Source organism: Dermacentor silvarum, chromosome 1, assembly GCF_013339745.2.
Source record: "Dermacentor silvarum isolate Dsil-2018 chromosome 1, BIME_Dsil_1.4, whole genome shotgun sequence".
In the NCBI taxonomy this organism is placed as follows: Eukaryota; Metazoa; Arthropoda; class Arachnida; order Ixodida; family Ixodidae; genus Dermacentor; species Dermacentor silvarum.
Genome location: NC_051154.1, coordinates 447,661,680 through 447,679,881, shown reverse-complemented (window position 1 = coordinate 447,679,881; position 18,202 = coordinate 447,661,680). Strand labels below are relative to the sequence as shown.

Genomic DNA, 18,202 nt, shown 5'->3' with positions numbered 1-18,202 from the left:
TAAGCAATGTGCACGCGGACTAAACATTTATTAATGTATTTATTTATTTATTTATTTCCAACGTGCCTTGGCTTGAAGACCAAGCAATACGACAGCTCCCAAAAATTTGCGCTGCATTTGATCACACATCATCTTTGGCATTCTGGCACGCAGCGCCATCGTAGACGGACACCGTAGACGAGTGCCCTTTTCCATACTTGGCGCTAGGGGCACTGCAAATTGGGACTCTTCCAGTTTATAATGGTGATGCTGAGCGCGTATTCTCTTCTGTAAACTTGACCAAAGCTAATATCCGCAACAAAATGAAGCTGCACTTGCTTTGGCGATTCTATGAATCAAGTTTGGCCTACGACTTGAATAAAAAACTGCGTCAACGTTTATCGTTCCGAATGAGTTGTTAGACAGAATGTGCCAAAATTACTCGGGAAACAACTCGATCTATTCCAGATAAGCAATGTGCACGCGGACTAAACATTTATTAATGTATTTATTTATTTATTTATTTCCAACGTGCCTTGGCTTGAAGACCAAGCAATACGACAGCTCCCAAAAATTTGCGCTGCATTTGATCACACATCATCTTTGGCATTCTGGCACGCAGCGCCATCGTAGACGGACACTGTAGACGTGTGCCCTTTTCCATACTTGGCGCTAGGGGCACTGCAAATTGGGACTCTTCCAGTTTATAATGGTGATGCTGAGCGCGTATTCTCTTCTGTAAACTTGACCAAAGCTAATATCCGCAACAAAATGAAGCTGCACTTGCTTTGGCGATTCTATGAATCAAGTTTGGCCTACGACTTGAATAAAAAACTGCGTCAACGTTTATCGTTCCGAATGAGTTGTTAGACAGAATGTGCCAAAATTACTCGGGAAACAACTCGATCTATTCCAGATAAGCAATGTGCACGCGGACTAAACATTTATTAATGTATTTATTTATTTATTTATTTCCAACGTGCCTTGGCTTGAAGACCAAGCAATACGACAGCTCCCAAAAATTTGCGCTGCATTTGATCACACATCATCTTTGGCATTCTGGCACGCAGCGCCATCGTAGACGGACACCTGTAGACGATGTGCCCTTTTCCATACTTGGCGCTAGGGGCACTGCAAATTGGGACTCTTCCAGTTTATAATGGTGATGCTGAGCGCGTATTCTCTTCTGTAAACTTGACCAAAGCTAATATCCGCAACAAAATGAAGCTGCACTTGCTTTGGCGATTCTATGAATCAAGTTTGGCCTACGACTTGAATAAAAAACTGCGTCAACGTTTATCGTTCCGAATGAGTTGTTAGACAGAATGTGCCAAAATTACTCGGGAAACAACTCGATCTATTCCAGATAAGCAATGTGCACGCGGACTAAACATTTATTAATGTATTTATTTATTTATTTATTTCCAACGTGCCTTGGCTTGAAGACCAAGCAATACGACAGCTCCCAAAAATTTGCGCTGCATTTGATCACACATCATCTTTGGCATTCTGGCACGCAGCGCCATCGTAGACGGACACCGTAGACGAGTGCCCTTTTCCATACTTGGCGCTAGGGGCACTGCAAATTGGGACTCTTCCAGTTTATAATGGTGATGCTGAGCGCGTATTCTCTTCTGTAAACTTGACCAAAGCTAATATCCGCAACAAAATGAAGCTGCACTTGCTTTGGCGATTCTATGAATCAAGTTTGGCCTACGACTTGAATAAAAAACTGCGTCAACGTTTATCGTTCCGAATGAGTTGTTAGACAGAATGTGCCAAAATTACTCGGGAAACAACTCGATCTATTCCAGATAAGCAATGTGCACGCGGACTAAACATTTATTAATGTATTTATTTATTTATTTATTTCCAACGTGCCTTGGCTTGAAGACCAAGCAATACGACAGCTCCCAAAAATTTGCGCTGCATTTGATCACACATCATCTTTGGCATTCTGGCACGCAGCGCCATCGTAGACGGACACCGTAGACGAGTGCCCTTTTCCATACTTGGCGCTAGGGGCACTGCAAATTGGGACTCTTCCAGTTTATAATGGTGATGCTGAGCGCGTATTCTCTTCTGTAAACTTGACCAAAGCTAATATCCGCAACAAAATGAAGCTGCACTTGCTTTGGCGATTCTATGAATCAAGTTTGGCCTACGACTTGAATAAAAAACTGCGTCAACGTTTATCGTTCCGAATGAGTTGTTAGACAGAATGTGCCAAAATTACTCGGGAAACAACTCGATCTATTCCAGATAAGCAATGTGCACGCGGACTAAACATTTATTAATGTATTTATTTATTTATTTATTTCCAACGTGCCTTGGCTTGAAGACCAAGCAATACGACAGCTCCCAAAAATTTGCGCTGCATTTGATCACACATCATCTTTGGCATTCTGGCACGCAGCGCCATCGTAGACGGACACCGTAGACGAGTGCCCTTTTCCATACTTGGCGCTAGGGGCACTGCAAATTGGGACTCTTCCAGTTTATAATGGTGATGCTGAGCGCGTATTCTCTTCTGTAAACTTGACCAAAGCTAATATCCGCAACAAAATGAAGCTGCACTTGCTTTGGCGATTCTATGAATCAAGTTTGGCCTACGACTTGAATAAAAAACTGCGTCAACGTTTATCGTTCCGAATGAGTTGTTAGACAGAATGTGCCAAAATTACTCGGGAAACAACTCGATCTATTCCAGATAAGCAATGTGCACGCGGACTAAACATTTATTAATGTATTTATTTATTTATTTATTTCCAACGTGCCTTGGCTTGAAGACCAAGCAATACGACAGCTCCCAAAAATTTGCGCTGCATTTGATCACACATCATCTTTGGCATTCTGGCACGCAGCGCCATCGTAGACGGACACCGTAGACGAGTGCCCTTTTCCATACTTGGCGCTAGGGGCACTGCGAATTGGGACTCTTCCAGTTTATAATGGTGATGCAAAAGGAATTCTGTGCTCTTTATTTCTGTGCTGATTCAGAATATTTATTGCTTAATAAAAAAAAAACTCTATTCATAATACCACATGTTCTGTTTGGTTACAAATTTGGCGCTATGATTCTATGGCTACGTTTGGCTACTTTTTGCTTCTGTTCTGCCTCCTTTTAAAACCTGCCCATAGCCGCCACCACAAGAGCGTTGGCCACCATTGTCTAGCGAGGCCCCGCTGCACGTTCCTGCCGCTGGGGAAAAATTCGGGGCTTCGGTCGGGGGTGCCGTGAGCCTGTATATCTGGTAGGTCACGGCGCTGCGCGAGGTAGCTTTCGTGGTCTGCGTAATGCAGCCCTGTTTTTCTTGCGTTTCCTAAGTAATTATTCAAAGTAGGTGGCGAGAGCTGCTGTTGCTATTCCTTGACACGCTCTGAAGAATGCCGTCAACGACGAAGAAAAAAAAAAGCAAAGGTGGTGTTTTGTGCCAGGTTACGACAAAATTACGCTGCCGCATCCCACCATTCAATTTTTACCTATAGAGGTCCGGCCTATCTCCTAAATGGTTTTTATCTCCTGCTTCACTTTAACCTTTCACTGCCGGCTTCTTAGCCCATCTCTCGTAATGGGTAAGCGCCACGAACACGCAAGCAAGCATCGTGCCGTCCTGTCCGCCATGCCTCACCGGAAGAGGATGTATACAAAGCAGGTCAAGAAAGCAACTCGAGCTCCGTAATAATAAACACTCTGCACTTGATATCACACAAATCTGTCTCTGTCTCGTTAGTTCCGCCTTATAAAAAAGCTCATTACGTATCATCACTAATCCCAAACCCATCTTAAGAAATAATGCTAACTGCGCGAACCTCACCAATCATCTCCAACAGATGCATGCGCTGCCAAGTTTTTTTATTTTTTTATGTAGTGGGGGGCAGAAAACTTCCTTTTCAGTTCTATCAGCCAGTGTTGTACACAGTTCCTTAAAAACAGGAACGAAAGCTCGTTCCTTCCCAATACTGAAACGAGTGCCCGTTACAAGTTCCTTTAATGCGAAAGGAATGCGTTTCAGTTACACTTCGAACATTGGAACGGGTCGTTACATTAACGTTACATTTGATTTTTTTAATATAGTGTTGGGTAGCCCTGAGGCGAAAAAAGTGAGCAATTTAAAACTCACGTCGAACTACGTAAATTATACTATATTGAACATCGCGAACAGCAGATTATCTCGACATAAAAAGAATCCAAAGAAACGCTCGTAGACGAATTTGTTCAGGGAGCACCGCACAAACTCCAGGCATGTCTAACTGCAACTTTGGTGCTCGTCTATTACAAGTGCAACACATATGGCACCTTTCACTTCGGTCTTCAAATGCGCAGTCAGGATACTGCACTTCCGATGGGCAAGTAGAAAGTTGCTCACATACATGAAAATAATTAAAATTCTTCCACAAGAAACCGCATCGAAAGGAACAACACATAGACGTTTAATGAATGGTGATTCAATATTGCAGTATGAGCGGAAAAAAAGTCCACTATATATATATATATATATATATATATATATATATATATACATATCCGCAACTTCGTAAAGTCCCTTGTTTGAACTCAGAAAGAGGTGCATCTCGATGTTGGTGTCCGACAGACGAACCCGTTTCTTCGTGAGCACTTCGTTGGCAATGTTGAAGAACCGTTCCACCGAAGTGCATGAGGATACTGCCGTGCTGTACTTGAGGAAAAGTTGGTTCACTCCCTTGGAGTTCTTTATCTGTGACAGCGGGTAGTCAACTGGTACCGCGACAGTTCATCCTGTTCCTCGGTTAGAAGGGTTTGGTGCCCGAACGAGAATAAATCTTCGGGCGCGGACGAGATGAAAACATCTGCGTTGGCTGCTTTGGTCACCACAGTCAACTCTGTCTTTATGTTTATGGCCTACAGGAGGGAGCGTCACGTGACAATCTTGAAGCCTAGTCATAAAAAATATAGCGGAGAACTCAGGAAAAAAATGCACGATAGTCGCGTGAAAGGCAAGCGGTAGTTCTTTGCGCTTCACGTGGTTGTCCATCCGCCCTGCATGATGTGCTGCGTACGTGCGTGCGTCTGTTCAGTGCAGTGGAGCGTTTACAGAAGGAACGCCATTCCCTTTACCGTTCCTTCGTAAACCTAACGAGTTACCGTTACAGTTCCACCAACCCTTAATGGAACGGGGGCGTTCCTCCCTTCCTCCCAAGAGGAACTAGTTCCAGGAACGCCATTCCGTACAACACTGCTCTCAGCCTACTCGATCTATGGCGTACCCCCGTAAAAGGCGAGTGCGTAAAGATCATCATAATCTTGAACATAATGAACGCGTGCCACTTGCTGCGGACAAAGGGGAGGACAGGCGGACATTTCATGTAGTTTACTGAATTTTCTCTTTGTTTTTTTATTTGCGATTCTTCTCTTCAATTAAGAATTACCCTAATCTACAACCTGATGCCCGATTTTCTGCCTATCCCCCTTAGTGGGTACGCGTCAGAAAAGAGGAACTTCATCATCATCATTTCGTGCAGGAGACGGCACCATTCTCTGCTGTCTAGCATATCTACCCACATATACCGTCAGATTGTTTTGGGAGCTCTGCGATGAGCGCTGCAGCGGTGGCACACTGTCACGAAAGAATGCATCACTCAACCCAGCTAGCAAACAAGACGGCCCCGCGGCAGCTACGACAGAGGGAGAGAGCGCATATGCCACAGAGCCGACGCGATCATCGGAGTCTAGAACCTACGACAAGATACGCAAAGGCGACGGTAACGAGACAAAGAGAGAGCGCGCGCGCCGAAACACCCTCTCACCCGGCGAATCGAGAGAGAGGGAGTACTACAACGTGAGCGTGCGCCTACGGATGAGTCAGCCTCCTCGACGACAATCCGACAGCCGTGGTCAAAGACGCGAGAAATGACTAGATGATTCCCACGCTTTGTTCATGCAATACGGGATCACAACTCCGACCGAAGGTTCCAGAACCACCGGCGAAGACAATAAAAGCGCCGTGCGGGAATCGGAAGGGGGATCAGACCGCGCCGGTGAAGAGATGTGACGTGAAGACTGACCGTCTGCGGAAGAAGGGGATTCCACGGCAAGCTAACCTACGAGTTAATCGAGCGTCTGCATTTCCGGAAGAAATTCCTTCTTCGAGATTTGCCTTGAGCTACGCCGAGATCATCCAGCTCAAGACCACCACGGGAGAATACGATTGGACGCTTTGTGTTCCTATTCATTCTGTACTTTACGTGTTCGACTCTTAGTGCTTGTCGTTTGAGGAAATTATGGCAGATCAAAAGAACCGACTACTTCGTTTGAGGTGAACAAAAAAACTAAATTTATTTCGATAGGGATGCCCGTTGCCGAGCGAGTTCGGCTGAGTACAGGGTTGCCCGTTGACGAAGAGAATGAGGCTGATGTTGGCAGTTTCTTCATACTCCCCCCCTGGAATGAGCTTCAGGTCATTCGTAAATATATTCCATGGGGTACAACAGTTGAATTGGTCTTCTCAATTTGGTTCCATTAGGCATGCGTACCATGCAGGCTCTAATTCTTCCATCTCGTCCGAGGAGAACTTCTGCCACATGTCCAATTTTCCAGAGCTGCCTTGGTAGATAGTGTTCATGAATCAAAATGAGAGTTCCTTTTTTCAGTGCGCTTGACCAATTCGGCATAGCGAAATGTGCTGATCGGAGACTTGTCAGGTACTCCTTTTGCCAGCGACGCCAAAATTGATCGACCATCCTTTGGTGGTAGCGCCAGCGACGAATGAGTTGACCACGTGGCTGAGCTGTCTCTGTAGCAGAATCGCTGTCAGGAAGAGCGGTCAGTCGCTTTTCTATCAGAAAGTGCGATGGTGATAGAGGTTTTGGTTCGTTCGCCTCCGTGTAGACGTTGGTCAGAGGTCGAGAGTTGATGACAGCTTCGATTTCAATTAGTATTGTCGTGAGCTCCTCGAAGTTGCAGTAGCTGTTTCCCAAGACCTTCTTCAATGATGTTTTCACGGACCGAACCATCCTTTCCCAGAATCCGCCCCACCAAGCGGCTTTCTCAGCTATAAATTTCCAGCAGATCTGGTGGCTTGTGAAGAAGTTCTGAATGTCTTCTCCTCGTACTGTTGTCCACAGTCGCTTTAGATCCTTAGAAGCGCGCTGGAATGTCTTGGCGTTGTCAGAAAAGATGACTCGACAGACTCCTCTTCTCGAGATAAATCTTCGGAACACCATCATGAAGTTTGAGGCGGAAATGTCGGTCACCAGTTCAAGGTGTATTGCGCGAGTCACTGCGCACATGAAAATAACGATGTAAGACATCTGGTTATTTTCTTGATCCTTTGTGTTCAGTGGTCCAGCAAAGTCTACACCGGTAACATGAAAGGGTGGCGCTTGTGTCACCCTCCCACGAGGCAGAGGGGCGACTGGCTCTGTAGCAGCACGGCTGTTAGAACGGTTGCAAGTCGCACATTTCCTGAGCACCTTTTTCACCATTTGTCTTCCCCGCACGATCCAGTACTGCTCCCTCAGTTCGGTAAGAGTCTCCAGTGCGCCAGCATGCAGGAGACGTTGGTGGGTTGCGTTGATCGTTAACTCTGTGAAGGAATGTCTCGACGGGAGGATAATAGGATGCTTGACTTTGTACGACAACTCGGCTGCATTAAGTCTTCCTCCCACTCTCAGCACTCCATCGTCGTCACAGATGACGCTGAGATCACGTATCGGGGAATCGCTTGGCATGCGTGTCGAGCGGCGAAGACATTGGAGTTCATTTGGAAGGCCTCGAATTGTGCTTGAAAAATCAAACAGGTGTGTGCCTTTTGAATTTCCTCGGTCGTAAGAGGCCCCTCGTATTTCTGGTTGGGGTGCCTGGCGTTGCAGGAAAATCGTAATAGCCAAGCTGTCACGCGAACCAGTTTAGAGAGGGAGCTGTATTGTTGCAGAGGCAAGACAGATTCCATTACGGTTACGTTGTGAATTCGAAGTGTTCTTCTTTCTTCCTCAGCGATGGTCATGTCTGTGATGCCTTCATGACTTGGCCAGCCAGTAGATGGCTGTGAAAGCCAAGCAGGTCCATTCCATCAAATTGAGCTCGATTTGAGTGCTCTAGGTGTCAAAAGGTCGGCGGGATTTTCGATTCCAGAACAGTGATTCCAGATGTCTGGATTCGTTCGCTGCTTAATTTCCACCACTCTGTTGGCAACAAAGGGCTTCCATTGTTGTGCGGGACCTCGCACCCAATGCAGAGCAATAGATTAATCTGTCTACAGATACCATTTGGCTATTGGGAGTTTCAGGAATGGCTCCAAATATTCCCTCAGTCGAGCACCTATCACCATGCCCATCAATTCCAGTCGTGGGAGAGAAATTCTCTTAATCGGTGCTACTCGAGATTTTGAGAGGACTAGAGTCACCTTTGCTTCTTCGACCCCGGATATGCGCAGATATACAACTGTGCCATAAGCTTTGGGGCTTGCATCTGTGAAGATGTGTACTTCCTTTGAGTTATCGTTGAGTAAGCTACCATATCGTCTTGGCACTGTTACGTCCGTTAAATGGTGTAGCTGGGTGTGCCACTGCATCCAAGCTGCTTTGACTTCTTCAGGCAGAGGGGCGTCCCACTCAATACCCAATTCCTACACTGTCTGAAACATCAACTTCGCTTTCACTGTGACAGGAGAAATGAGACCAAGCGGGTCATATATACGAACTGATGCCTGAAGGATGAATCGTTTCGTGTTGCTGTTTCGGTCGAGGAAATCTAAGATGGCCTCCATGGAAAATGCCAAGTGATCGCTGTCCTTATGCCATACAAGTCTGAGGACCCGTGAGACACTTGCTGTTGGACATTCCACGTAGCCAAGGGCACATCCGGTTCCCTCATCGTTGAACAGCTGTTGCAGTTTCTTGGAATTTGAGTTCCACTGGCGCAGTGTCATACTGGCACGATTCTTGACATCTAGTGCCCCTCAGTAGAAGTTTGCAGCCTCCTCTTCTGTGTTCGCTTCTGTTATGAGATCGTCTACCTAAAGGCTCTCGCTGACGGTTTTGCTTATTTCCGGATAATCTCCTGTCGTAGACAGATGGTGGCGCACGGTGGCTATGAGGAGGAATGGACTACTTGTCACGCCAAAAGGCACCCGTGTCGTTCTCCAGACTTCAATAGGAGGGTCTGGGTCTTCTTTCGTTGGAAGATGTCCATACCAGAAGAATCGGAGGGCGTCACGATCTGCCGGTTGCACCGAAATTTGCAAAAATGCTTTTCAACGTCGGCAGTTTATCCTATACGATGAATTCTGAAGTTCAGCAACACTTTAAGCAAACCTGGATTCAAGTTCGGCCCTGGTTCCAGGGCTTCGTTCAGAGATATACAACCTGCATCGGCAGAAGATGCGTCAAATACGACTTTAATATTGGTCAAAAGGCTGTCGGGCCTAAAGACCGCACGATGAGGCATGTAGTATACTCTGCTTGCGTCGTTGTTGATTTATTCTGATGGAAGTCGTTCCGCGAACCCCTGTTCCAGGTACTGACGGATAGCCTCGTCATACTTGATGAGTGTCGCCTCATCTTTCATTAACTTTTTCGTGAGTCTAGTCAAGCGATTCTTTGCAACAGCTTTGATGTCGGCGAGTTGCATGTTCAGGGGTTTCCAGGGGAGTGCTACCTCATAGCGCTTGTCTCTGTTCTTTACCGATGCCGAGAATGTGCTCATGACTTCTTTGCTTTCTTCGTTTGTTGGGGCACAAGAGTCGATAATTCCAATGCTCTCAAGTTCCCAAAGGGATTTAAGCTCCTTCGACAAGCTGGTTGTGTCAGCGAACACGCCAGCATGAAGCACTGCCACGGTTGAGCAGCAGGCAGCTGAGCTACTGCTGGGAATGGCTCCTTGCAGGGTCCAGCCAAATTCGGTCTTCACCACAACCAGTGCGCCTTGCAGCTTCTTCACTTCACCACACACCAAAGTCCAGTAATAGCCAGCACCGATAAGAATGTCAATCCCGCTTCCCGTCAAATGGGCTGGTGGCACAGTGACATCTGCCAGTTCATCCATGTCCGCTTGCCCCTTCTTTAGGGTGTCCTCAGGAACATGGAGCCTATCAGAGCCGATATCCGGTATTTCCTGAGCTTCGATAGAGTGTTCTTTACGGTCGTATTGACTTCGTAGCCAAATTCTTACTCTTCTGCGCTTTTCTTTCATAACGTTTCCTGCTCCTCCGAATGGGTAGATTGTGATGTCCTCTTCACCTACGACCTCTAGCTGCAGTTCGCGTGAGAGGCTTTTAGTGACAAAGCTTCGTTGGCTACTTCCGTCAAAGAGGAGATGGGTGAGGGCTCTTCGTCCTTCTGCCCATACTTGAGCGGTTTGGAGAAGCACAGTTGGTAATTTTTCATATTTCTTTTCTGTCGAAGAGTGCCACTCTGTGGCTTTGTTCTGGGGTGACTTCCATGTCGGGTCACACATCTGAGTCAGATGTCTTCTGCCACATTCCTTGCATTTTATTCTTTTGTTGCGGCAATCACTTGAAGTGTGTCCTTTTGTGCAACACCGGAAGCCCCGACCAGCCGCAGTGAGCCTTTTCTTCTTTTCATCCAGTGAGATCTGCGCCTGACACTCGCGAGTCGCATGATTCTTTTTAGCACAGAATGCACATGGATCGGAGTGCTTTGAATTACCAGCAGAGAAAAGAGAAGCTGCTGAGCATTTCTGAGGTTTGCTCTTTTCTTTGTCTCGATGTTTTGGGCTTGATTCTCTGGCTTCGCGATTACCAGTCTGCAGTGCCTTTTCCCCGGCTGTCTACTTCTGTTTTCAGAAAAGTTTGCAAACTCTTGATGCTGAGCCCGTCATATTTGCTTGCAGCGGAAAGTCCTTTATGGTATCCGACAACAAGATCGGTTGGCAGCATTCGCAGGAGTGCGGAGGAGAGTAGTGCGCCGTAACTGTCTGCTTTGACTCCGAGCGCCTTGAGACCAGCGATGTTACGTTGCAGGTGGTCATAGAGCCGACGTAGGCCGATATGCTCCTTTTCGTTCCGTACCGGTAGCACATCTAGCAACTGAGTCAGGTGTTCTTGTATGAGCACATCTCGTCTACCGAAGCGCTCCTTTAGAAGTTCCATTACACTGGTGTAATTTGCCCAAGTCACTTGAATGCCGGCAATGGCCGCTGCGGCTTTTCCCGAAAGTGACGATCGCAAGTACAGAAACTTTTCAGCGTTGGAGAGGGCGTCGTTTCTGTGCACCGCTTGCTCGAACTGCTCCCAGAAGGACTGCCACTCCGTGGCGGCGCCGCTAAATCGTTGTAACTCGAGCTTCGGCAGTTTCACTTTGGACCTTGCCCCCGCCGGAGGGCCGTCGGTCTGCGCCCGCGCCGCGGCCATTTCTGCTTGTTTCTTTCACTTGTCTTTTTCTGCTTCCTGGCGGAGTTTTTCCATGTGCGCGACGATAAGGTCGTCGTATTCTATGGCCCGTGCATAATTTCGCTCTGCGCCTTGGTCTTGCACTAAAGGTTCGATGGCTGCGTCCACCTCGTTTAGCTGTATTTGGAGGGCGCTAAGCCTCGCAGACAAGACATTCAGAGCTCCTTCGTCTGCATGACTCTCCAATAATAAGTCAGCTTCAGAAATCAGTTTAGTCACTTGAGTTCTCAAAGCGCTTCTCTTTAGTTTGAGCCGTTCCATCACAACATCAGTGTTAACAGTTCGCTTACCGCGAAGGGGCTTGAGTCGTGGCGTCGGTTTCCGTTGGGTATGGCGTCTCTAGGCCTTTGTTGTTGAAGGTGCGCCTCGTCGACCGTTTTTGCCCGAGGATCGTTGTTGGTTTTCCCCGAGCTCGTTGTGCGGTTGACGTCTGTTGACCTCGTTGCCTCAATCGAGTTCGATCGTTTATCCCGGGTATCGGCACCAAATGTGGCAGGTCAAAAGAACCGACTGCTTCGTTTGAGGAGAACAAAAAAAAAACTAACTTTATTTCGATAGGAATGCCCGTTGCCGAGCGAGTTCGGAGGAGTACAGGGTTGCCCGTTGACGAAGACAATGAGGCTGATGTTGGCAGTTTCTTCATCGTTAATTATTTTCCAGTGTTTTGTTAATACCCATCTGAATTGTATTGTGATGTGTCTAAAGCGTACACGTGTGTGTGTAACCGCCTTGTTTGAAAAATATATATTTCGTGGTGTTTTGACAACTCTGGGCTCTGACTCGGTCTTTCGACCACAACCGGCGTTCGCTGGCGCACCAGACGGCCCCTTACTAATTGTCCTTACTTCCGTGGGGTTGTTTTCAGAAGCTGACAAGTCGGCTTTGGAATTTGGCCCGGCGTTGGCACCTCGTCGACGGGGTCTGTGACAATATTTCTGGCGTCCGTGACAAGGACCTTTCTGGTGCAAATTGTGTGTCCATAGTAGGGAGAAAGAGCCTAGCGTCGTTTAAATTGATTTTGAAGGGCATCGTGGATCTATAGAAATTAGTTGCCCTTGGTGAGAAGATGGGTCTTTTCGGAGCTGAACTACGGAAGTGGGTTAGCCAGAAGGAAAAAGAAGCTGTAGAAAATAAGAAGCTAGCGGCCGAAAGGGCTGCAGAAGAAAGGGAGGCGAAGGAGCGAAAAGAACAAAGAGAAGCTGAAATAGCTGAGAGAGAAAGACAAAGACAGCACGAGTTAGAATTCGAACGACTTCGTTTGCAGCAGTGCACAGACGCTCCTACTCAAGCAAGAGTCGATAGCACTGAAAGGGAAGAAACTAGCTTCCGTCTGAACCCAAGCAAGCTGCTTGTGGCGTTCGAAGAAAGAAAAGATGACCTGAATGCCTACTTCATAGGTTGCAGTTGCACAAATCGGTTGCAGATAGTCGGGATCTCGCAGCCTTTGTCGATGCAGCCCAGTACCGGCGTTCTGATTGCTTCGGAGTGGTTTCGGTCGACCATATTGGCAAAATCCTATGTTTGGCCTGAGTTAGAGATGTTTCGGCAACGGTAGCTGAGCAAATGGCCATCGCTATAGCAATGAAGGACCCATCGCGTCCAAATATACTCACAGACTCGCGGTCTGCAGCTAGGGCTTTCGCCTCGGGCTAGATCTCGCGGCAGGCCGCGGTCATCTTCGGCAGCGAGGGGGCTGCCGCGTTTCATACCATAAAATGGCTTCCAGCCCACATGGGGCCCAACGTTCATGCCGATGTTGAATGAATATGCCCATGACCGTGCGCGAGGTTTCGCTCACCGCGGCGGTCCCGTCAGATTCCAAGGCGGGGACGCCGGGAGGTACAGGGACTCACTCCTCACTTTCCCCGAGATCTTGACTCATAATTATCTCTCTCGTTGGGCTTTTCCACTTCCTCACCCTAAACTCACTCAACCGCAATCGTCGGCCTTTAGGATGCTCCAAACGGGGTCTTTCCCTTCGAGGGGCGGGTTTCGTCACTTCTCGCCCAACATTGAACCGCAATGTCCGGACTGCGGAGAGACATATTGCTCATTAGCTCATATGATCTGGCGATGTCCTCCGTTACGCGACACAGAGTTCAATAACGACGTTGACTGGGAGGAAGCACTTAAAAGCGGCGACCTCTCGGTTCAGCTTCGGGCTGTCCAGAGGGCCTGCGAGAGGGCGGAGGGCCACTGTCTTCCGGTCCCTGCGTGGGAGCGGCGCGCGACTGCTACCGACTCCCGGGGCGTCCCAACGCAGTTCCTCAGGACCTGAATAAAAGTTCTTTGTCTGTCTGTCTCTTGCACAGCGTTGAGACAGTTGCTAAAAGCCAGAATTGGGCAGATGATCAATACGCGTTGAGCACGTGTTTGAATGGCGAAGCACTTAGTGTGTACGGTAGGCTGACGCCAACGGATGCCTCTAATTATGGAAGGGTGAAAACCGCTCTACTAAAGAGATTTAGCTTCACTGTAGAAGGCTTTCGAGATAAGTTTAGGACCGGAAAGTCCGCCGATGGCGAGACTGCCATGCAATTTGCCGCGCGGCTCAACCACTATTTTGATAGGTGGACCGAACTTTCAGAGACTGCACAGGAGTACAGTGCGCTTAGAGAGCTTCTGATCAAGGAGCAATTCCTCATCGGTTGCCACACGAACCTGTCACTCTATCTGAAAGAAAGGAAAGCTAAGTCGCTTCAAGATATGCTGCAATTAGCAGACCCATTTTTGGAAGCGCAGGGAGGCACCAATCTCTCGAAGATCAAAAAAGAGGAGCCAGAGGACGCAAAAAACCGGCATCCGATGAAAGGACAAACCCCCAGAAGCCTTTTCCGAGGTGTTATCTCTGTAACCGACTGGGCCACCATGCTAGCCATTGTCGGAGCAATTTTAGGCGCCCCAATGATGTCAAATGTTTTAAATGTGGGCGAACTGGGCACAAAGCTGATACATGTCGCAACGGAGGGAAAGAAGCTCCCCAAGCATCATGTGTGTATGTCCCGCCAAAACACCAAGTAGAAGACGTAAACGCCGGCTTTGTAGAACTACGAAACGCGAAAAGAATTTCGGTCGTTAATGCTGTGATGACACCACGTCCAGAATTTCTCGTTAAAGGAATGCCGGTACTTGCCGGAAAAATGGCATGAAAACCAATTACGGTACGTGTTACGAGATAGTGGCAGGAGCACAGTGATCGTGCGAAGGAACTTGGTCAACGACGATGAGCTCATGGGCAAAACCAGTTTAGTTTACCTGGCCGATGGTACAGATAAGAAGCTTCCCGAAGCCAAGATGGAGGTCGAGACCCCCTACTACAGTGGGAGTGTCACAGCTTTTTATATGGACAGCCCACTGTACGACCTAATCATAGGAAACGTCGAAAGAGTTCGTGCCCCAGACGATCCGAAACCTTTGGAGGAAGAGCCGAAGGTCGAACCATCGACGATCGAAAAACCTCGCGCAAAATCATCAACAGCTGACGACGACACCACGGCAGCTGTCACCCGAGCTCGAGCGAAGGCTCAGGCAAAGCCCTTCCACCCCCTCTCCAGGCCCGATTCCGAGGAGAAACTGACCGGCGTGAGAATGAACTATTCTACAAGTACTACACGGAAGAAAAAAAGAAAGGTGCCGAATACCCTAGTCAGATTTATATGCCTTGACGACTTTGTGTTCTGCAAAGTGTTTTATTGAGTGTACCGAGTGTTTATTCATGCATCATGAACATAGTGTTAGCGTGCTATGTAAACTACTGTACCACAATTTTGTGTAATAGTACATGCTCTATTTAATATTTTTGCTTTGTAACGCGAGAGATGCGGTATCGTGTAGTGCAAGTGTACGTGTTATGCGAGGGTTGTGTTATTGTGTAATACCAGTGTACTTGTTACGCGAGAGATGTGTTATTGTGTATTACAAGTGTGCCTGTGTGACTTGTGTTTGTACTCGATGGAGCGCGGGTGAAGTGAGGTGTGAATTGGGGGGGGGGGCTTATTTATGGATTTACGGACTCGTGCGTAGTGGACTTTTGTGTGCGCTGCTTTTGTGTTTTCTTGGATATTATTGCATATTATTCTTAAAGTGGGGGGCAGTGTCACAAAAAAGCGCATAATCGAAGCGCGCGCCGCGCATCACTCAAGCCAGCTAGGAAACAAGACGGCCATGCCGCAGCTTCGACAGAGGGAGAGAGCACATATGCCACAGAGCCGACGCGATCAGCGGCGTCTAGAAGCTACGACAATATACGTGAAGGCGACGGTAACGAGAGAGTTGAGAGAGAGAAGGGGAGTACTACAGCGTAAGCGTGCTCCTACGGATGAGTCACCAGCCTCCTCGACGACGATCCGACGGCCGCGGTCAAAGACGCGAGAAATGAATAGAAGGTTCCCATTCTTTGTTCATGCTACGGGATCCCAACTCTGAGCGAAGGTTCCAGAACCTACGGCGAAGGCAATAAAAGCGCGTGCGGGAATCGGAAGGGCAATCAGACCGCGCCGGTGAAGAGATGTGACGTGAAGACTGACCCTCTGCGGAAGAAGGGGATTCCCCGGCAAGCTAACCGACGAGTTAATCGAGCGTCGGCATTTCCGGAAGGAGTTCCTTCTTCGAGATTTGCCTCGAGCTACGCCGAGATCGTCCGGCTCAAGACAACCACGGGTGAATACGATTGGACACTTTGTGTTTCTATTCATTCTGTACTTTACGTGTTCGACTCTTAGTACTTGTCGGTAATTATTTTCCAGGGTTTTGTTAATACCCATCTGAATTGTATTGTTATGTGTCTAGCCGAAGTGTGCACGTGTGTATCTAACTGCCTTGTTTAAAGAATATCATAAGAAGCCAACAAACAATGACACCAAGGACAACACAGGGGAAATTACTTGTACCTACTCGTTGAAATAAAGAAATGATAAAGAGTTGAAAATGAAAATGGATGAAAAAACAACGGTCCACAGGTGGGGAACGAATCCACGTCTTCGCATTACGCGTGCGATGCTTTCACTATTGCGCTACCGGGGAGCCGTTTTCCCATCCACTTTCTTGGGTATTTATGTTTTACAACTAGAACTAACCCTGAGAGTGTTAGCCAGGGCCACCACTCACAAACCTAGGGGCGGATGTGGAATATCCTTTCTGCCGAAGGCGTCACGAGCACGTGATCTTTTTGTGTAATGGCAACTGGTCAATAAACCCACATATGCTACCTGAAGGCATCACTGTTGCCGGATTCGAGCCCTCGTTATGTAATGAATGAGAAGAAATCGAACAGAGGGGCCCGATTTTTATTAATCATATCATAAGAAGCCAACAAACAATGACACCAAGGACAACATAGGAGAAATTACTTTTTCTTACTCGTTGAAATAAACAAATGAAAACAACTGTCCGCAGGTGGGGAACGAACCCACGTCTTCGCATTACGCGTGCGATGCTCTCACCATTGAATCCGGCGATATTGATGCCTTCAGGTAGCATATGTGGGTTTATTGACCAGTTGCATTACCCAAAAAGATCACGTGCTCGTGACGCCTTGGGCAGAAAGGATGTTCCACATCCGCCCCTAGGTTTGTGAGTGGTGGCGCTGGCTAACACTCTCAGGGTTAGTTCTAGTTCTAAACATAAATACCCCAGAAAGTGGATGGGAAAACGGCTCCGCGGTAGCTCAATGGTGAGAGCATCGCACGCGTAATGCGAAGACGTGGGTTCGTTCCCCACCTGCGGACAGTTATTTTTTCATCCATTTTCAATTCTTTATCATTTCTTTATTTCAACGAGTAAGTACAAGTAATTTCCCCTATGTTGTCCTTGGTGTCATTGTTTGTTGGCTTCTTATGATATGATTAATAAAAATCGGGCCCCTCGGTTCGTCTTTCTTCTCGTTGTTTAAAGAATATATTTTGTTGTGTTTGGACAACTTTGGGCTCTGACTCGGTCTTTGGACCACAACCGGAGTTCGCTGGCGCGAAAGAGGGCAGGGCCCCTTACTAATTCCCCTTGCTTTCGTGGGGTTGCTTTCGGAAGCTGATAAGTCGGCTTTGGAATTTGGCCTGGCGTTGGCGCCTCGTTCACGGGTCTGTGACGCACACAACCGTCCACATCGCAGATTGCGCCCGCCCACAGGAATCCGCTGGTGGGGTTATTGGCGTTTATTAGGGACGCGCAGACATATACAAGCCCTCGCCGAGATCGAGGATATGCAGCAGTTTGACCGCATGCGACTTGATTCGAACCATCTGATCGGAGAGCGGGAAAAAGGAGGCACACAAGTAGCCAATGCACGACCTCCAGTTCAAGCGCACTGCCTTGAAGCACGAGAATGAGCGCCTGTATGATGCGTTGTTTCGTGAACGCCAGAAGGTGCGGACGCAGTGTCACTTCATCAGCCCCAACGGACAAAGCGGAGGAAGCCACGTGCACTGATCTTCGCCCTCCAACGCGGCGTTCCAACAGGCGTAGGCTCGGCTCAGTCCGTCAGTGCCTGCCGACACCACGAAATCACAGAGATCGCGATGGAAACTGATTCATTTGCAGAACCTGCCACTTGCAAATTCAACCAGGACTTTGCAGGCGCTCAAGTCCCGTGCACTCCTGCTCACCCTACTCCTCGACGTTACACAAGGAACATCCTTTCCAGGAACGTCCATTGGCACCTGTGGTTCCCGTGGACTCGCGGAAACGAGTCAGTGAAAGACGACGGCTTTGATTGATTCCTGGAGCTTTGGTTCGACGGAGAGGAGATCAACGTTTCGGTTGCCGATTTCGACATTAATTTGCAGCGGCTGCTGAACTACCATAGCAGGATGCTGAACTGATGATTCCAACTTTCAGCC

General features: G+C 48.0%; 1 protein-coding gene across 1 annotated transcript; it reads right to left on the bottom strand.

The window, feature by feature from the left end:
- Positions 1-10,715: 10,715 nt before the first annotated feature.
- Positions 10,716-11,330, bottom strand: LOC119449097 (uncharacterized). Its single transcript, XM_037712288.1, has one exon. The coding sequence runs from the start codon at positions 11,328-11,330 to the stop codon at positions 10,716-10,718; it is 615 nt and encodes a 204-aa protein (XP_037568216.1).
- Between the last annotated feature and the right edge of the window lie 6,872 nt (positions 11,331-18,202).